A 19,390-nucleotide genomic window follows, 5' to 3' on the forward strand; every position below is an offset into this window, starting at 1 on the left:
ACGCTGATGCCGGCGGTAGACGGAGGTCTCTGGAAAGGACATTGCCTGGGTTCAAGCCCGGGAGTGGATCATTTCTAAGGGGGGCTTCCCTTTTTTTTATTCATCTTTTAAATGATAGATATTATCTTATTTTGCGTTAACACACTCCTGATTTTTTTTTCTCTCTTGTTGTTTTGACTACAGTGGTTAGTAAGAGAAAAGTATTATCTATGGATAGCTGGCTCATGTATTGGTGGGGATCTGTTATGGTTAGTTTAAAATGTATGATTGTCACCGAAGCCCCCTTGCAGCTCAGTGGTTAAACTCCTTGGTTTCAGTCCCGGAGTATTGACGCTGATGCCGGCGGTAGACGGAGGTCTCTGGAAAGGACATTGCCTGGGTTCAACCCCAGGAGTGGATCATTTCTAAGGGGGGCTTCCCTTTTTTTTCCTGGCCTTCTTTACTCATATATTGTATTCATAATCATTTTTATTGCGTAGAATTTTTTTTGTTGCTTCGCAGCTGTGGACCGAGTCGTGATAGGGAGGGAGCGCAGGTGAGTTCACTACCTGGTTCGACCTTGCTTAACCTAGGGAAGGGGGGGGTCCACCCCTTCTTCTCTTTTTACTTGCTACTTCGTCTCTCAATTTACAACTATTTTGCTCTCTTGAAATTAATTACCATCTCGATATGAGATGGATATGCACTCGCAATGGGGTCAACGCAATATCAGTGTATTGGTGTTCCTGGGCCGTTCCACAAAAGTTTGTTTAGACTTTAGATATTGGGATATTGGGCGGTGGGTCCACCGACCACGTGGGTACTACCCGTGGACGCTAGCCTGCTTACGACTAGGATGTGGCTTTATTTCCACTACAAAATACCCACATACATATAATAAATACAAAATCGTCTCTGGTTGGCAGCTCGGGTCATATTAAAAGTAAAAGCAGTCGAGTTAGTTGTTTAGTTAATTCCCAACTATTACTTTTGGTAGGTCATACAAACTTATACATAAATGTTTGCACAAATTAAGCCTTTTCCGCATTTCTTTTGCTGTCGACCCACAAGATAGAATCATATTCAAAGAGAACACTGAAGGCACCACTGGAAAAAACATCGCAAGGCCGCTTATGCGGCCGACTATTCTTGTAATGAATTGCATCTACATAATGGCGCTAATCTCTACGGCAGCCGGATATCTGTGCTGGGCCTGTTAGATGTGAGTGCAGTATGGTCACGATTTGATGGCTATTAGAAATATTTACTATGATTACTCTCACAACTAAGGAACTTTGGATACAACTGTCGGAGCGCTGGTCATCAATTAATGCTCCACGGTCAATAGTTTTCCACTATGAGAAATGCTTGTGTAGCATTCTTCCTCGAAGGATCAAGCTTCCCGTCGCGAGTAGTTGCAGTCCAATCAAATCACTAGCACAGGTCCAAAAAGGTTACTTGGGTTTAGTGTGACAAGCAAGCTCTGGCTGTCGGTTGTGTTCCTTACGTCCTGAGGGAAATTGGCCCAATTGTTCAATTCTCCCCTATAGCCAAGTTGACCGAGGACGCTAGATATTGTGTGAAATCTGTTAACGAGCAGAGGAGGTAATAACTCACGAACTGCCGCCCACCATAGAACCGTTTTCAAATCTTGAAGCCGAGGTCATACCCATTTGATGATATGCCATAGATCGCGTAGTCCTTAATCTTCAGTTCCTTGCGTTGCTGGCGTACCGTGTACTCCAGCTCCTGGTTATTCTAGGGTGGTCATGAGGTGGGCGACGTGGCCATGGCAGTGGTACTACTGCCCGCGGTAATGCCGTACTTCGATGATGGCACACACTTATGAAATGACCATCTAGTCGACGTGTGTGAGCTCGGGGAGGAAATAGCATATGTCGTCAGGCATAATACTATTCTCCCGGCCGTAGAGGTAAACCAGGTCTGCGGCATTCGGCTTTCGGTCCTCCTTATCTCGACGTCTGCACCTGGCACAGACACCGACCAAAGGACCGCAAGTAGCGCAGTCCAGGCCAAACTAACACTCGCGGCATCGAGTGCATGTTTCCATACTCTGTGCCTCGAGCGCTTCATGGAATTATTGAACCCGCGCCCAGTGCTCAGGAGTTAGCAGTCAACAGCCTTTTGAACGAGTCAGCTTCAAGGTGTATCATATAATGGGAGGTGCTATTGTTGGGTACTTACCCACAAAGCCTAATGCTTGCGCCGTTTATGATCTCGTTGTGCTGCCTTCACTTCGACGATTACCAAGGTTTCATGGGTATGTTGTCCTTCGAGATAACCATCGGCTTTTGCAATGGCGATGCGACCGCAGCAGGGGATATGCATATCCAACGTGATATTATCCTGTCTCTCTTCCCTCGCGATGGGTACGCTTTTGTCGAAAGGAAGCTTCGTTACCAAACGAGTCGTAGGCTTCGCGGTCGCGATTTGCACAAAGAGCTGCCACTGGGTCTTTCTGTCGGTCCATTGCATCTGAATTGGTTGCTTTAGGTTATTGGCGGAAAAATAGAGCGTACTAGCGTTTCGCACCTTCGACACGAAGCCCGCAAATTCATAACCTAGCTCTCCTTAAAAGAGCTTTCCGTTTCTTTTCTTGGATACTGGCTCGCGGACTTGCTGGTCACCATTTGAGAGGCGTTTGCGCTTTTCGCTGGGGCCTCTGCTGCTGGTGCCGCTACCGACAGGCGCAATGATGAGTGTGCCGCCTTCCAGCCCGGGCTCGGGCGAGGGGCATGTTGCTCGAATGCGGCGCTCAGCCTCTTGCTTGCGTTGTAGTGTGTCGGGCGGGCTGGAAGCCGAAGCCATCTCGGTGGCTTCAGTCCCAGGAGGAGGGTTGTTATGGGTGGGTACGCTACGCATCAAAGCCGCCGAGATGGCTTTGGGTGGAGGAGGGTCGTTAGGATTTGTTGTGGTAGCAACTGAAGATATCTCGGTGGCTTCGGCTTGATGAAGAGGATGATTTGGGTGGGTTTGCCCTTTTTAGAAGGCGAAAATTGTAGCAAGGATTGACTGGTCAATGGGGTATCTATGGATGAAAGTAAATATATAGTTGTGATACAGGGCGAGGTACGAGGGCTCATTCAGACCTATTGTAGTCGGTACCGTCTTGTTAGAATCCAAAGTTTGGGATATAGAGGAAATAGACGAACAAGCATCGAAGTATTAGTTCGATAACTGAGACATTGTGCATACAATTTGTTGGAAAAGCTCACGGCGTATGCGCTGGATTATAGGTCATATTTCACTGGGCTCGAAGAGGGGTATACTGAAGGAGAAGTGAGGATTCAGGGAGAAATGACAAGTGAGAAGGAAGTGAGGATTCAGTGGCTTAAATTGAGAGTTGATGGTGTCATAGTATTTCCCATGTTATCGGGGGTCAAGACAGTCTGTGTGCCCCTTCAAGTTCCTTCTAGGACGTTGTACTGGGACAACACGTTTCCCTTTGATGCCCCATTCTTCAACGCTGATTCTACCGCGTTTTTGCACTGTGATACACAGCGCAACGTTGACCTACTCATCTGTCTTTGTAAGCCAAAGCCGTATCCATATAATGTTCCAATTACTTACGCGTTTCGGTCCACGCAACTTCCACTGCAATACTAGGGTAATGGTCAGAGAGGCCGGAGTGTGTAGGGGTCCACGAGCAATCTGGACGTTTCGTCTTCCCTGTCGGACCTCTCACTATCCCTCCAACCGTACAGTCAACCGGATAGTTGCCGTTACCTTCGCATTTGCGTATCCAGGCTTCGAATATGATATGAATTTGAAACCAGTGATTGCAACTTCATGCACTTTACTCGCTATTCTGACGAGTAGTTGATTGATAGAAGGATCATAACGCTCCCAATTTTCAAGTAGTCATTCTTTATAATGCAAAAAGAAAACACGGAACGTTCATCCACAGTAAAAATGGTATACTCCGAACCCCAACACTTCCGCGACGGTGTCTCACCAGACTATTCACAGTTTGATGCGTTTGAGATGCTTCCATCCGAGTTGCCACGACTGGGTGACTTCCAAGTTTTGATGTCGAGTCCTTTTACATAATCAACCTCGATCAGGTGCCCAGGTGTGAATCTAGGAAATCCTCACTATGAACCATATAGCATACACTAGAAACTGGGAATATCCTACGCCTAGACGAACTATGGATTTATGCCATTAGAGAAAGCATCTTTCTGAACGAGCTTATAATCTCACTCGACATAATGAGATGGGAGCGGTATAACGTCTCTGAACATTCATTCCGTATCTGTATCATAGGGAGTTATATGGCTTGGTTGTCTTTATTTTCTTTGAATGCATGAAGGTTTATTCATTATAGTGTGTAAAAATGGGAAAAGATGAAACTACCTAGGTTAATTTATTAGGTATAAACCAGGAGTGAAACTAGGCCCTTTACTACCCGATTAGATATATATATATATATATATATATATATATACTGGAAAGTAAAAGGGATAAGTTATAAGTAAAATTATGAAAATTTCATATTGCATTTCGGTAAAGCCAGAGACAAGTGTAAGATCACTACTACCAGGGCTAGTGCATTCGCTTTAGCTGATTTAAGTGAAGGAGGGAAAGGCCTAAGATAGCACTAACATAAAATAGAAACTAGATCTGGAAAAATGTATTTTGATTAAATTTAGACGTTAACAAAGATTTAGCTGGGAGGAGATGAAGCACAGAAATGATATCATTTTCATCCCTCGTCAACTTACTTCACTAAATTTCACTATTCCATCAAACTGAGAGAGAAAGAAAACTCAGGATAGGAATGTTAAATGAGAAGTAATATCTATTTGAGAGATGAATAAAAAAGGAAGTGTGGACTGTTATCTCATGCAGTATATATATATATTGGAGCCTGGAATACTCGCTCATGGAATTCAGTCAGGTCGAGTAGGCGGGCGTAAGCAAGATCCTTCTTTTGTTTTGTCTGGTAAACTAGTGCGTAGGCTGTAGGGTTTGGGTTCATGAGAAAGCGACATGGCTGTTACAACCTGCCCCTGTACTAGCAAGTTACACACTAGGCCAAAAGACCACTATATCTAAGCACTATGCTCAGATATTCCAGGCTCCGATATATATAGTGCATGACGCGAGGATGGCACCTTGTTTTCTCCCCAACTGATAGTGGTGACATGGATCAAATCAAGTGGGCCCTGCGTGAGATTTGGCGCTGGGTATGTTATAGAGTCGAATGCGCGCAAAGTGAGGCGGATCAGAGAGTCTTCCAGGCTAGCATGGACAGCTTCGGGTGGCGCCAGTGCCGCGCCGAGGTAGAACTCGGAGATGCTGAGACGATACTTGCGTCCGACGAGGTACGAGGCGCGATTCCAACTACCATAGAGGACATAAAAGGCCTTGTAGATAGGGAACCAAGGGAGACCGTTGGCCCATATGATCATAGGTGGATCCAAGGGCACTTGCTGGGTTGGAATATCCCCATGCTGATCGAAGTCCGCTTGAAAGCGAGAACTGCGCTGATGGGGGGTCATAGTGCATATAATGCTCAGATATTGTGGTCTTTTGGCCTAGTTTGTAACTCGCCAGTCCAGGCGCAGGTTGTAACACCGATCCCCTCCAGATGGAAGGCGAAAGAGAGGTGGATTTAACAAGATCTTGAGAACTGAGTTTGATTCTATATAAATATGTGAGTAAATATAAGGCAAAAAATAAGGCAAAAAAAAAGGAAAGAAATAAAGCCCCCCTGGGACTTGTGTTTGATACAAATGTATGTCACCTATTCAAGGCCGTATTATCCCTACTACACATCCATCCAAGTCCTTGATTCTAACATTTTTGACTACTCATGTTATAATGATAGATATACTAGGCTATGCTCAACTCGAAGTGAGTGTAATACCATTTACACTTTGCTCTTATATCAAAATTTGCTCATATTGCTTGTACAATTGATAGTATCGAACATCTAATATACAGGTTCTTGATGATACGTACTACACACCTAGGCAGTACTACCGAGTCCATTTGAGGGCACAAATAAAGTACGCATACTTTACTTATGAAGACGGATCAGAGGTTGTAGTGACTAGGAGGGTAGAAGAGGGTGAGGGAGCACGACGGGATTTCCGCGCAGCACGGTCTTCTCGCGGAGCATCCTCTGTTGGGCTATCTTGAATTGACCTGACAGGGAGCTGAAAGCTCTTTGGCTGCCGGTGTAGTTCCCTTTGGGTCTTCGTGGGCCATAGTATCTGCCGCCTCCCAACCCGGGGTCGCGTGAGGTGCATTTTGCTCAAATGCAGCAATCATCTGCTTGCTTGTATGTGCGTTTGCCAAGCTGGTTCGGTTGGGTACCAAACCTATCTCGATGGCTTGGGCTAGAGAGGTAGGATTGTTGGTCGTGGGTGGGATAGCCATCGAAGCCATCTCGGTGGCTTCATGTTGGGGATGAAGATTGTGGGTCGTCGGTAACTTGGCTACTGAAGCCGTCTGGCCAACTGCGGCTTCGGAGGCAGCATCATTCCCGGTCGGTTCCCTTTCTCTAGAAGGCGAAGCTTGAAGTAAAGGCCAGAGGCTCTGTACGGGGCCGGAATTGCATGAAATCGTCGGTCTGTGGTGTTCCACTTGACCTTCAACGGATGGATAGGCTTGTAACAGTAACAAAAAGGTCCAGATAGAATGTTAACGAGAAAAAGGTGATGAAAAGATCACGATGTAGGAGAAAAGAGAGGAAGAATGGAAACCACTTGGTACAAACGTAGCAGTCTGTCCAGGAGCAGGTTTGGGCAACAACGATTTGCTATAGAGGGGGCTCTGCTGCATGTGACTCCTACATCGACCCTCATATGGCTCCAGTCTTTCCTCTTCCTCCATTGCAACAACATGTTACCCACCCGCAAATCCATTTCCATACCATATCCTCCTAGAATCGAATCTATGGACCTGTGTTAGAGGGAGAAAAAGTCTTTTGGCTAGAACTTAGAATAGATTATAGAGTAATAGCGTAGCATATCTACCACTATAGCTAACTGCCGTAGGCTAAAGTTGTTAGGGGTCGAACAAATACTAGTGAGCGTCTCGTTTTCTTTCTTCTATTCTTATTTCCTCCAATTTTCTCATTGATCGCATCCGCCCTCCCCTGTCGTTCGCATATTATCACAACCGCCTAACATAATGGAAAGCAATACTATTATTGAAATCAACGATACTCCAACACCAGAACCAGTTAATGAACCTCTTGGTGGGCCTGTGACGGGGCCTGTTCCTGACACAATCACCGATGGCCACCACGCCCCACAAAGCCTACCAGATCCCCCAAGTGATGAAGAGAGAGGTCGCCTTGTCCGATCCGCCAATACCTCGCCTGAGCCCAGGCTAGAGAACGCCCCACTGAGAAACACCCAGTTGCAGCTGCCGGCCAGTGGGCCTGTGACGGGGCCTGTTCCTGACACAATCACCGATGACCACCACGCCCCACAAAGCCTACCAAATCCCCGGAGGAATGTACAGAGAGGTCGCCTTGTCCGATCCGCCAATGCCTCGCCTGAGCCCAGGCTAGAGAACGCCCCACTGAGAAACACCCTGTCACTGCTGCCGGCGAAGTCCACAGCCCCGGAATTGGCCATTCAGCGAAGCATCGGCCCTAATCGGAAGCGGAAGGCCCCTTCATCTACCAATGTACGCAATAATCGTCGTCGTTCCGCCAGAAAAAAACGCACCAGGAACGCTGAAAGGAAGTACTCCTCGCAGTTAGGCCACGACTTTGTCGGATTCGTTTCTCCGACAACTGGACTTAGGGCTTTTGAATTTGCGACAAACATCTTGCAGCACTATGTCCGGAAGAGCGTTAGGAAAAGGCTTGTGTACTTCTCTGACGCATCTATTCGCTTTCTATGTGGTGCTGTAGGGATCGTCTGGCCTAAAAGCTTCACCTCCACAGAATTCGAAGGAAAGGGAATACAGTATCCTACCAGTATCGACAGTACGGCAACACTTGAATTGTTCGGCATTGCCTCTGCCCTCGAGACAGCCATCAATGACATTGATAATGAGCGGTTTGATGTTGTGCAAGGTCTCCCAGAGAGGAAGACGTCTCATCAAGGGATTTTGGGCCAAACCAAATCCCACTTACACCATAGGGCCAAGGAGCTGTTTGTGTTCACCGATGATGCTCAAGCGCTCAGACGGATTAGTGGCAGCCTTCCTTATCCCGCCAAAGGAGGTATCGCCACACAGTTGGCAGCTATCAGCGCGCACTCAAAGACCTTAAGTTTGCTTGGGGTCCACGTCGAGCTTCATCTGAGCCCCGGACATTCTGGGATACCAGGTAACGAGGCGGCTGACGCAATGGCAAGAGAAACCCAGCGTCAGTTCCTCCTTGCGAGTACCACGTCTTGGGCCACAAGTCAGACAGGCCAAAGTAACCTGCCAGCAAATGTGCCGGTGCAGGCGAGCCTTCTTGGGCTATAGCCTCTCTTCTCCGTCCTCCCCCCCCCCCCAAAAGAAAAACGGCCGCGTCCACTCCGCACTCGTTCCTTTGCCCCTTTGTCGTTTCTAAGGGGTATGTACCTGCCCATAGTCTTGGCTCTGACTTGCTCTTGTCGTGAGACGACATGACCCTCGGTGAAGGGCTATGGGTATTGGATATGTTAACTTGTTCTTGTGTAAGGCGAATACTCACCTATGAATGTATGTAATGAATATGATATGTAATGAATATGATGAAATGACCACTGTTTCAAGTATTAATAAGGCAGACATAGATAACCTTGCTATCATTTTGTACTCACTTCCAGGAGAAGAAAGGTTATAGATAGAAAGGTCGTTTGCATAAATTAAGCCTTTTCCGGTCGTTTTGTGACGTCGACTTATCTAAACATAATGATATCCGAGAATGCCATACGCACTCAAGATACGACCAGACGGTCTACCGAAAAGACAATTAAGAATACATCGCAACGGCCGACATTCTTGTTTAGTCCCACATATCCATCGGTACAAAGCAAGTAATAACATGGATATACCAACATATTAGATACTTAAAGTTATCGGGACATGCCGAGAACGCCTTCATTATGGCCAACATAGGTTGGCCCCTCACAATTCACGCAACCCTATTAATGCCAATAAAACTGCTTTTGGATCTCAGCGGTATATTGTTTAGAAATATCCTGTAGGTCAGCAGAGTGTGTTGTAATAAAGATGCCATGGGGATGAGTGATTTACCTGGTTCATCCGACGATGTACAAATCCCAGGGGATTCCCTTTTCTTGTGATTCTGACTTTAATATACATATTCAATAATAATTCCCCTCGCTGTCCTTTTATTTTAAATGGGCATAGTTGATAGTAATGGGGAGGATGTAATTAATGTGTCGGGATTAGGGAGTCACTGATAATGGGCATTTGTTGAGTTTAACAATAAAGCCCCCTTATAGCTCAGCGGTTAACTCCTTGGTTTAGTCCCGGAGCACTAACCCTGATTGCCGTGGTTGACCGAGTCGTGATAGGGAGGTCACTGGAAAGGACATTACCTGGTTCGACCCCAGGAGTGGATCATTTCTAAGGGGGGCTTCGCTTTTTTTTCTTGACCTTCTTGACTCGTATATTATACTCATAATCATCCTTATTGCGTAGAATTAAATTGGGTAAACTAAACTGGAGGGTAATCACAATCACTGGGAGAGAAAAAATGTTGTAGCTAATATATCGGTGGGGGTCGGTTATAGTCAGTTTAAAAGTGTGATTGTCACCGAAGCCCCCTTGCAGCTCAGTGGTTAAACTCCTTGGTTCCAGTCCCGGAGTATTAACGCTGATGCCGGCGGTAGACGGAGGTCTCTGGAAAGGACATTGCCTGGGTTCAAGCCCAAGAGTGGATCATTTCTAAGGGGGGCTTCCTTTTTTTTTCTTTATCTTTTAAATGATAGATATTATATTATTTTGCTTTAACACACTCCTGATTTTTTTTTCTCTTGTTGTTTTGACTATAGTGGTTAGTGAGAGAAAGGTATTATAGCTAATATATTGATAGGGATCTGTTATGGTTAGTTTAAAATGTGTGATATTCACCGAAGCCCCCTTGCAGCTCAGTGGTTAAGCTCCTTGGTTTCAGTCCCGGAGTATTGACGCTGATGCCGGCGGTAGACGGAGGTCTCTGGAAAGGACATTGCCTGGGTTCAACCCCAGGAGTGGATCATTTCTAAGGGGGGCTTCCTTTTTTTGTTCTTCCTTCAAATGTTTATTTATTTTATTAGATCTTCTCTATCACTGAAATTATCCTGGGAATTTGCAGCCGCTTTATTCCTATTATTCGTCTTCACTTCAAATATTTGCTTCCTAAGATCCACTTGCGTCACTTACTATCACATGCCAGAGTCTTTCTTTGCAATCCTATTTAGGAAGGAGGTCATTTGCTCACGTGGATTAAGCGTATGCTCTTTACTTTCCAGGGATCTACCACTTGCATACTCTATTTTTTCTCTCCTTTTTCTCACCCTTGACCTTCGAGTTGGAATCCTGTTGGGCTTCGCCATTTCATATCGTATTGTTTGCCATGAGCGCATACATACCATGTTCCCCATAGATTGAATACCGGAGATTTCTCACTTCTTCAACTATCTACATGCTCAAGAAATACACTCTGCTTTTGTTCATTGACCTGGTACGTGACTTGAACCTTACCTATGCCTGCCTGCCCGCTATAGATATTGCTAATTTACCATGCAGGAATTCCAGTGTGGCTTCCTTTTACATCATCAACGAATCATTCACTACTTACCATTATCCAAACTCCTGTCCATGAGTATCCGATGTTTTCGTCGGTGTTTCGTCAAGCGACAGTCGATCCAATTTCTTCATCAACTGTCGCAGCCAAACTCTTCTTGACATTCATCTCTGATAGTCTCGTCACAACCTTCCTCCACGTTCGTCCGGCGGCTTCATCCCCTATCGCATCCAGACTTCCAAGCTCAACAATATCCCCAAGCACCCAATTTCAGGGACCATCACAAGGCGACTCATCTACTTCTGCGATGCGTCTCTCCGTTCCTTCTGCGGTGCCATTGGCATTGTCTGGCCGAAAGGGACTATCTCAGACAACAACTGGGAGGGAACGGCGGTGTGATAACCATCCAGTGTGGATAGTTCTACTACCCTGAAACTGTTTGCCATTGCATGTAGCCTTGAGCTGGCAATCTTCGAGGTTGGTGAGGTTCGACCTACAGGCCAGACTTATACGATGTCAATGGAGGTCTTTGTCTCGCTAGGGGGAAAATGTGCGTACTATCCATCACGTGTGGATAGTACTACTACCCTAAAACTGATTGCAATTGCGTGTATATAGCCTTGAGCTCGTAGTCTACAATGTTGCGGTGACGTAGGAAAATTCTTGTCCCGGCCCACAGGCCAACTCCATACAATGACAATGGAGGTCTTTGCGATCACCAGGGAGGGGGGAAATATGCGTACAATCCGTCGAGTGTGACTACATTAAATAGTGGCCCGTGGTTCTCAGGTCACTGGAACGTGTGAACTGCCTGGTTCGACCCCAGGATTGCGAAAGTCAAGGGGAGGTTAGACCAAATGAGATTCCATTTACACAATATCTACCCAATTAAGTGGATTAGCAGAATGTTATGTTATCCTGCTAAGGGAGGCATCACCCAGCAATTAGTGCCCACTCCTCTTGAAGATGTTGAATACAATTGACATCCATGTTGACCTTCACCTAAAGCCGGGACTTCTGGGGCGCCAGTAACCGAGGCTGCACAGTGTCTTTTGTTCCTACTTGATATAGATTAATTTTAATTTCTTCTTGACTTAGCCTATGTTATAGTTAAGTTGATGTAGTAAAGTCAAAGGTAGTTGCTGGGAGAAAAGAGGTTGTTGTTAATATATTGGTGGAGGTCTGTTATGGTTAGTTTAAATGTGTGATTGTCACCGAAGCCCCCTTGCAGCTCAGTGGTTAAACTCCTTGGTTTCAGTCCCGGAGTATTGACGCTGATGCCGGCGGTAGACGGAGGTCTCTGGAAAGGACATTGCCTGGGTTCAACCCCAGGAGTGGATCATTTCTAAGGGGGGCTTCCCTTTTTTTTATTTATCTCTTAAATGAAAGATATTACCTTATTTTGCTTTAACACACTCCTGATTTTTTTTTCTCTCTTGTTGTTTTGACTACAGTGGTTAGTGAGAGAAAGGTATCATATCTAATATGTTAGTAGGGGTCTGTTTTGGTTGAGTTAAATGTGTGATTTCTAGCGAAGCCCCCTTATAGCTCAGTGGTTAACTCCTTGGTTTACTCCCGGAGCACTAACCCTGATTGCCGTGGTTGACCGAGTCGTGATAGGGAGGTCGCTGGAAAGGACATTACCTGGTTCGACCCCAGGAGTGGATCATTTCTAAGGGGGGCTTCCCTTTTTTTTATCTCTTATCATATAGAGCACTTCTTGTTTAGCTTGGGCACAATCCTGATTTTTTTTTTTTTTTCCCTCTCTCTTAGCTTGATGGAAATAGTGAAATTTAGTGATGTGAGTTGATGGGGGATGAACATGATATCACTTATGTGCTCCATCTCCTTTCAGCTACCCTTTTTCCCTTTTGGATTCTAGCATATATAATGTATTGTAAGAACAAGACCACCAAACTTCCCATGAGTCCATTATTTCAAATTTGATAATTTGTACCTTGGTATGTTGTCAAAATAGACGTTGATGTACGTTATAGATCGGATCCACAGAACTGTCACTGCCGGCCCCACATATTCCACATCCGATGGGCCCCGCCTAGACGTCATTCCAATCCATTTCCCACTCCGGGACTGCCTGTCACAATTACCTGGCCAAATATTTCCACTGTCACTGTTCGCCTGGATTGTGTATCTGAAACTCTCGGGTCTTCAAGACTTACACACATCGCAAGTACACCCTCCCAACGCTTTCCGCATTTCCCAGCCCGACCCAAAGACATTACCAGCCCCCCGGCCTACAATCCTTGAGCGAACGCGAACCACATTCCCCACCATGACACCCCTCATCCGAGTCATTGGATCTCTCAATGCGGACATGGTCTCAGTTACGCCCCGATTCCCAGACCCAGGCGAGACAATCACCTCCTCATCATACTTTACCAGCGCGGGCGGCAAGGGCGCAAACCAAGCCGTGGCATGCGGGCGCATGTCTCGAACCAAGCCAACAAGCACCACAGACTCTACAGGCGATGTCAATATTGAGATGATGGGCGCAGTAGGAGCTCTAGATGCCCACTTCTCGTCATTGCTTAAACCGACCCTCGAGAGGTCCGGAGTCGACCCGTCCCGAGTGAAAGTCGTCGAGAAAGCATACACCGGCGTGGCTGTAATCATTGTGGACTCTTCAGCCGGCGGAGAGAACCGCATCCTCTTCTCGCCGGGCGCAAATTACGATGGCATGCAGCCTACCCCAGAGGTGCTAGGAATGGCACTAACAGCGCCCGTGCCCGATGTCATCGTGATGCAGGGCGAGATCCCGGTGGACACGACTATTGGAATACTACGTGAGATCGCAGCTTACAAGTTCAAAGCTCGCTCTGCAGGGAAACGCGGCATTGAGTGTGGCCCGGATGTTATGCTCAACCCGGCACCGGCGCCACCTGGTGGCTTGCCCGAGGATGTATACGCTGCTGTCGATCATTTGATCCTAAATGAGACAGAGGCTGAGCTGATGACTCCGCCTGCAGAGCAATTGCTTCGAACGGTGCCGGATGCTGAGGGCTTGGATGGGAAGGAGAAGGTTGCTCGGTATTTCCACAAACTGGGCGTCACTTACATCCTTATCACGTTCGGCGCGAAGGGCGTCTGGTATAGTGCCGCAGATGGCGGCTGGTCCGGACCCAGTGATGGACTACAGCGCTTCACCAACGAGATTCCAGCTGCCTCTGTCTCTCACGTGTTGGATACCACTGGTGCGGGTGATACATTTGTTGGAGCCTATGCGGTCAGAGTGGCGCGGTGGCGCGAGCAACGTCGGGTCGAGGGCAAGGCTGGACAGAATGTCTCGGACGATGAGAAGGCATACCGGTACAAGACGGTCATGGACGAGGCGATGCATTTGGCTACTCGCGCCTCGGCTCGGGCTGTGGAACGCCGGGGTGCCATGGATAGCATTCCTTTTGAGGATGAGGTCTAAGATAATTGCCACGAAGCTGCCATCATGTACATTAATATATCACGAGAGACAAGAATTCCATATAGACTATTCCGGTCGGCATTTCTTGTGGTGAATGCCTACGCGATTATACATGGCACAATGCATCAGTTCTCGTTTTCGCGAGGAATGCAAGGACCAATCCGCCCAGGTGAAATGATCAGAGACCACGAGGAGTAGGGGGTCGTGGGCAGCATTAAACCTTGGAAAACCTGTCTAGGCCCAGGTGTAATATCCCTATTAATAACCCTCCATCATTCCCGAGGTCTACGCCTTGGAACAGCCTTTAGGGGAGAATTTCTACGTGAATCACCTGGATAGTCCACAGAACATTCCCCAGCCTTAAGTGTGATCCCCCAGACACCAGACTTTACCCTGAGACAGTACTCCGATGTTCCACATTCACCTCAAACCCCAGGCCCCGATCGGCCTCTGCATGCATGGTTTCATCCGGTAACCTGAGGGTGGCCAATGGAGACTGATGCGTTGGCAGAGCTTTTATTAAATATTTCATGCAACATATTATTAGTGTCAATTGTAGACGCTCTTCTTCACGAATGAGCGAACAGTATGCAAGGAAGAGACGTGAACGCGAAGTCGCGAAGTAAGACGTGGAGCGTGGAGGTAGTTGGTACTTACGCGCTGTATGCACTAGTGGGTGGATGCCAAGTACTGGGTACCTGGGCTGCTGACTGACGCGTTCAAGGGATACGCGACTATGCAGTGTTCAGGGGACTATTCGACTTTTGAGAACATTTTGGTATTTAATTGTACAAATAATGCTAGGGAAATATAGAATTAATTATGTATCGAGTATGGAATACTAGAGTATACTAAATATATACTAAATATGTAGAATATACGGAAAAGCGCGTAGAAGATCTACATTGTCTCGAGACAAGAATGAAACTCGTCAATTGGATTGTGCTGGGACTTTGCATAAACGCCCCTCTATTGACGTGAACGCGACGCGCCTTTACCTTGAAATAGTTCCCTTCTCCCTCCATTGTGACTCCTCATATTCTCCTTGCCTTTAAATACTCCTACTAAACTAAGCTCTTTATTATATCTACTCTCTGCACGACTTCACGAATCCCTCGTGCTCTCTCTCAACGTACCATATCCTACTGGTTCATTCATTCAATCATTCATCTCCAAGTTTCATTCAAGCAATTCCTCTCGTTTATTTAATTTGGTCTTAACATCCTCGAATCCTACGATCGGCCCTAGTGCCCATTGTAGACCGCCAATCCTCCCCCACTTGGCGCTGACCAAAACAAAACATCCCTCTCTCTCTCTCTTCTTCACTATGGCCACTCTCACTATGACTCCTACTCGTCAGCCTTTGGGCTGTTTGGATATGCCATTAATGCGTTCCCAACTTAATTGTCAGAATCAAAATGGTATGTGATGTTGTTTTGATCTTCCAAAGATGGTTTAGCTTACAATCCCAGTCTCTATGAAGTCAACCATGAAGAGCACTATCTTCATCGATGATGCAGAGAACATCAATCCAGTTAGCTTATCCACAAAACGCAAACGCTCTTTCGAAGATGAGGACAGCGCGTCCAAGCCCATCAAAACATCCCGCGTGGCTCTTTCCACCCGCATCAACATCTCCCCCCGTCTCTCAACCCCCTCGAAGATCTCAATTACAACTCCCAAATCAGCTCCCATTCTCAAGCCTGCTGGTCGCTCCCCACCACCAAAGTCCAGCAAGTCGGCTACTCGCCGCTCGCTCATCGCCAAGCCCCGCTCAGAGCAATATAGCAAGCGCGGCATCGCTCGTCCCTTCTCTCTTGCTTCCGTCCTCGCTCAATCCAAAACTCCCAAGCCTGCTCCTGCTCCTAAGACCCCGGCCTCATGGTGCTTCGATATCCACGTCGACACCGAACAAGAAGAAATGACCAATCTGATGCAACACTCGACCACTGTCTTGGATATCAGTGACGACGAGGGGAAGTCCGACCCACCCTGCACCCGTGGAAAGGAGAACATCCCCCCGCACGAACTGGGCATTGAACTCCCCAGCGCTCGCCAGTCCACTACCGCTATTCCTGCCGCTGCTCGCAAGGCACCAAAGATGGATGAACTCCGTTCTCCGCTCGGTGAACTCAATGCTGCTGAATACTATGCTGAAGACTGCAATGCTTTCTCATGCACAATTGTCTATGATGATGAACAGCACGCGCCCGAGTTCAAGAAGCCTTCTTCGCCTCTTGCCCGCAGCCAGGAGACCATTATCACTGCCTCCATCGCGTCTGTTTTGGATGCGGTTACTTCCAGCCCTGCTGATACCCAGCAACAAATCTCTGAGGAAGCTGGTACCACCACGTCTGCTCTTTGATTTGCCTGCTCGTCATTCCTTGCATCTGCATCTAAATCCGGTTCGGTGGCGCTCTTCCTTGGCCTGGGTTCGGCCTCAATATATATATACCTATTTGCTTGATTGTTTGGCGTTTATCCTTCTACTGGTGTTCAACCTATCGGGTGTTTTTATCACGGTCGCTACGAATTATGTATCTCTTTTGACTCCACTATTGCAACCACTTCCGGTTAGCTTTCTTTATCCCGTCTAATCCATGAGCTATTATCTGTGTTACGTCTGATGCTTCACGATCTATTCCGAGGTGCCGATAGCTTTAGCAATGATCAAAACAATTCTTTGATGACTATCTCAAACACAAAGGACTATTTGTAGACGTAGCCAGCCAACCCTCAAGTAAACTAGGAGTCCGCATTACTCGTCCTCATCTTCATCCATATCATCACTCTCATCCTCATCGTCTTCATCAGCTTCATCAGCATCCCTCGCCGCAACAGCATCCGCAACCTGAGCAGCCAACATCTCCCTCCGCTGAATCTCTTCCTCTTCACCCTCACTCTCCTCAACAATCTTCTCAGCTTCAGCCTCAGGCTCCGGTTCCGGCTCAACACCCTTCCCCTTCAAAGCCATCTTCCCCTTAACCTTGCCCCTGCCCTCCCCAATCTCCCTCCGAACCAACCCAGCATTAGCCGTCAAATTCCTCCAAACCGGCGAACTCCGAATAATCGCCCGAATCTCCGTAGCAAGCGTAATCTCCTTCGGCGTCGCAATCTCCGGATCAAGCGTGAAAAGCGGGAAATCAGCCTCAGACCGCGCATGCGCTGGAAGACGCAAAACCCTCACATAATCCTGATCATCTGGTTCCCGTCCTTCCATCAATGCCTGGATCTTATGTCTCATTACTGCCTTCGCCTTTGCAAGTGTTCCATTCCCAAACCATCCATCTGTAACGACGTCACACTCGCTACGAAGGAAGCCAGGTCCTGCATCGGGGGGGAATAACTCGGCCTTCAGCTGTGGATCCTCAATATCACCAACCATCCAGATTCGTCCGTCTTGTGCAAATGGTTGCTTGCCGGTGAAGATATGGCCAGTCGACGGCCCGGTAAAGCCTTCTTCTTCGATCACGCGTTGGTCACTGGGTCGTGGGACGTTGTGCCGGCGTCCGCCGCCGCCGTCACGCGCTAGCTCGGCTTCCCGTGCTAGGAGGCGGAACATGAAGGTTTGGTAGTAGCGGTATTCTGGTGAGGTGCGTGGGTCGACGCCCAGTTTGATGATTGCGTCGCGCCATGGTCCCGAGCGGAAGATGTAGCCTACGTATGGAATTGCGTAGCGGAGGTTCAGGCGGTCTTCGTCGCTTTTGAGGTTGTTGCGGAGTCCACGACGTGTCCAGGCGGGTTGTTTTTCGTACAGGGCGTTTAGGTTCGCGATTGTTCGTAGCATGCCGGCATCTAGTGCGCTTATTGGGAGCATGTTTGCGCGTGGCTGTGATGGGACCTCGGGAATGTCGTAGGCGACTAGGTGGGTAAGGATTTTGCTGGCGGTTTGGGTGTTCACGGTTTCTAGTTCGCCCGAGCGTCCGATTGCTTGCTTCACTGTTGGGTTTTGGCGGTAGCTGCGGGTTAGGTTAGTGGCCTGGTGGTCAGAATTGGTCTTTGGGTGTAGTGGGTCTAACATGTAGTGGAATGGGACGTCTCCGTGGCTGAATGATGGTGGTGGGATGATATCTGCATTTGTGGTGGCGCCTTTGGACATGTCGATATCAAATTGTTTCATTTTGTCGACTGTTGTTCGTTAGTACACTCTTGGTGTAGTGTATTACAGGCAAACTTACAGTCGAATGGTAGGATCTGATCTCGGAATCGGTTCGTAAAGGGGCTTGCTGTAGTAGAGTAAACGAAATCAGGTATTCCTGATATCAGACATTAGCAAACAAGCAATAGATCAATAGAGATGTGAACGTACCTCGGAACACATGTGTCCGTTCAACTCTCCCGACTGGCTCAATCTGATACTTGGAAGGATTATCACTCAGACTGCGCAGGAGGTCCTTAGCGGTCCGTCGCGAGGGCAGCTTAGATGCTTCTGACTCTGGTGCATCTGTAAAAGGCTCGTTCGAGCCTATCTTCCGCCTGCGTCCTGTCCGCTTGGGGACAGTGATTTTGAGCAGGACATTATTTGATTGGACGATGGTTGACTGGACTGATCGAGCCATGGCGTCTTCTGGCCGCAATACCAAATTAGCTGGGTTGCCTTCTTTGCCCGGCTGCGGGTCCAAAATCTGTATACATCAGTATATATTCAACGTTTTCTCACATGGGGGTTCATTCTCACTGCTTTAATTCCTCTGTTGCCTTGTAGGGTCTCGATCGCCTTATCGACATTGCGGATAATGGCAGGGTGCTCGACGCTGACGAGGCGACGAGATGGCACCGCGTAGAAGGGAGCAGATCTAGAACCTCGCTGGTCATCCATGCTGATTGTTTTTATTTCAGACTCGTGGATGCTGTGGTTGTAATATCATTTGCCCCAACTTTCAGTCCCAACTGATGTTGGTTGTGGTTGTCTCTGGTTTGCTCTCGGCTTGGATTGCGCAAATGCGATCAAAGACCACGCTACCACTTTTCTCCGGTGATCTTGGCTCAATACACCTGTTTTTGTGGAATTTTATGTTTTTCTTCACTTGCGCGACAATAAAAGGGTTCAAGTGATATCTCTCAGGTTTGGGGAAAGAATCGAGTCTACATTCCACAAGCGGTTAGTGCGCCCAGGGGAAGGAATACCGCTGACTCATCATCTCCCGAGGACCTGTGGACGGTTCGACTCATCGGGGACTACAACTGACAAGACAAGGCATCCTTCGAAGAAATATTTGAAATATTTCAATAGAATATCTTGAGCTGACATTTAAAGAACC

General features: G+C 47.5%; 6 protein-coding genes across 6 annotated transcripts; 3 read left to right on the forward strand and 3 right to left on the reverse strand.

The window, feature by feature from the left end:
• Positions 1–2,193: 2,193 nt before the first annotated feature.
• On the reverse strand, positions 2,194–2,862 carry PGRI_093940 (uncharacterized protein; the record flags this gene model as incomplete). Its single annotated transcript, XM_040797107.1, has 2 exons — positions 2,194–2,475; positions 2,605–2,862. The coding sequence occupies 2 exons, from the start codon at positions 2,860–2,862 to the stop codon at positions 2,194–2,196; spliced, it is 540 nt and encodes a 179-aa protein (XP_040649918.1).
• A 2,192-nt stretch (positions 2,863–5,054) lies between these two features.
• On the reverse strand, positions 5,055–5,504 carry PGRI_093950 (uncharacterized protein; the record flags this gene model as incomplete). The annotated part of the gene is made up of 1 exon (XM_040797108.1): positions 5,055–5,504. The coding sequence occupies one exon, from the start codon at positions 5,502–5,504 to the stop codon at positions 5,055–5,057; it is 450 nt and encodes a 149-aa protein (XP_040649919.1).
• A 1,639-nt stretch (positions 5,505–7,143) lies between these two features.
• On the forward strand, positions 7,144–8,439 carry PGRI_093960 (uncharacterized protein; the record flags this gene model as incomplete). The annotated part of the gene is made up of 1 exon (XM_040797109.1): positions 7,144–8,439. The coding sequence occupies one exon, from the start codon at positions 7,144–7,146 to the stop codon at positions 8,437–8,439; it is 1,296 nt and encodes a 431-aa protein (XP_040649920.1).
• Positions 8,440–12,986: 4,547 nt separating this feature from the next.
• Positions 12,987–14,129, forward strand: PGRI_093970 (ribokinase; the record flags this gene model as incomplete). The annotated part of the gene is made up of 1 exon (XM_040797110.1): positions 12,987–14,129. One exon carries the CDS (start codon positions 12,987–12,989, stop codon positions 14,127–14,129), a length of 1,143 nt encoding a protein of 380 aa, XP_040649921.1.
• A 1,489-nt stretch (positions 14,130–15,618) lies between these two features.
• On the forward strand, positions 15,619–16,494 carry PGRI_093980 (uncharacterized protein; the record flags this gene model as incomplete). Its single annotated transcript, XM_040797111.1, has 1 exon — positions 15,619–16,494. The coding sequence occupies one exon, from the start codon at positions 15,619–15,621 to the stop codon at positions 16,492–16,494; it is 876 nt and encodes a 291-aa protein (XP_040649922.1).
• Positions 16,495–16,887: 393 nt separating this feature from the next.
• Positions 16,888–18,948, reverse strand: PGRI_093990 (transcription factor TFIIIC subunit TFC1; the record flags this gene model as incomplete). Its single annotated transcript, XM_040797112.1, has 4 exons — positions 16,888–18,257; positions 18,308–18,385; positions 18,439–18,754; positions 18,808–18,948. 4 exons carry the CDS (start codon positions 18,946–18,948, stop codon positions 16,888–16,890), a joined length of 1,905 nt encoding a protein of 634 aa, XP_040649923.1.
• Between the last annotated feature and the right edge of the window lie 442 nt (positions 18,949–19,390).

This window comes from Penicillium griseofulvum, assembly GCF_001561935.1.
Source record: "Penicillium griseofulvum strain PG3 chromosome Unknown contig_15, whole genome shotgun sequence".
Lineage (NCBI taxonomy): Eukaryota > Fungi > Ascomycota > Eurotiomycetes > Eurotiales > Aspergillaceae > Penicillium > Penicillium griseofulvum.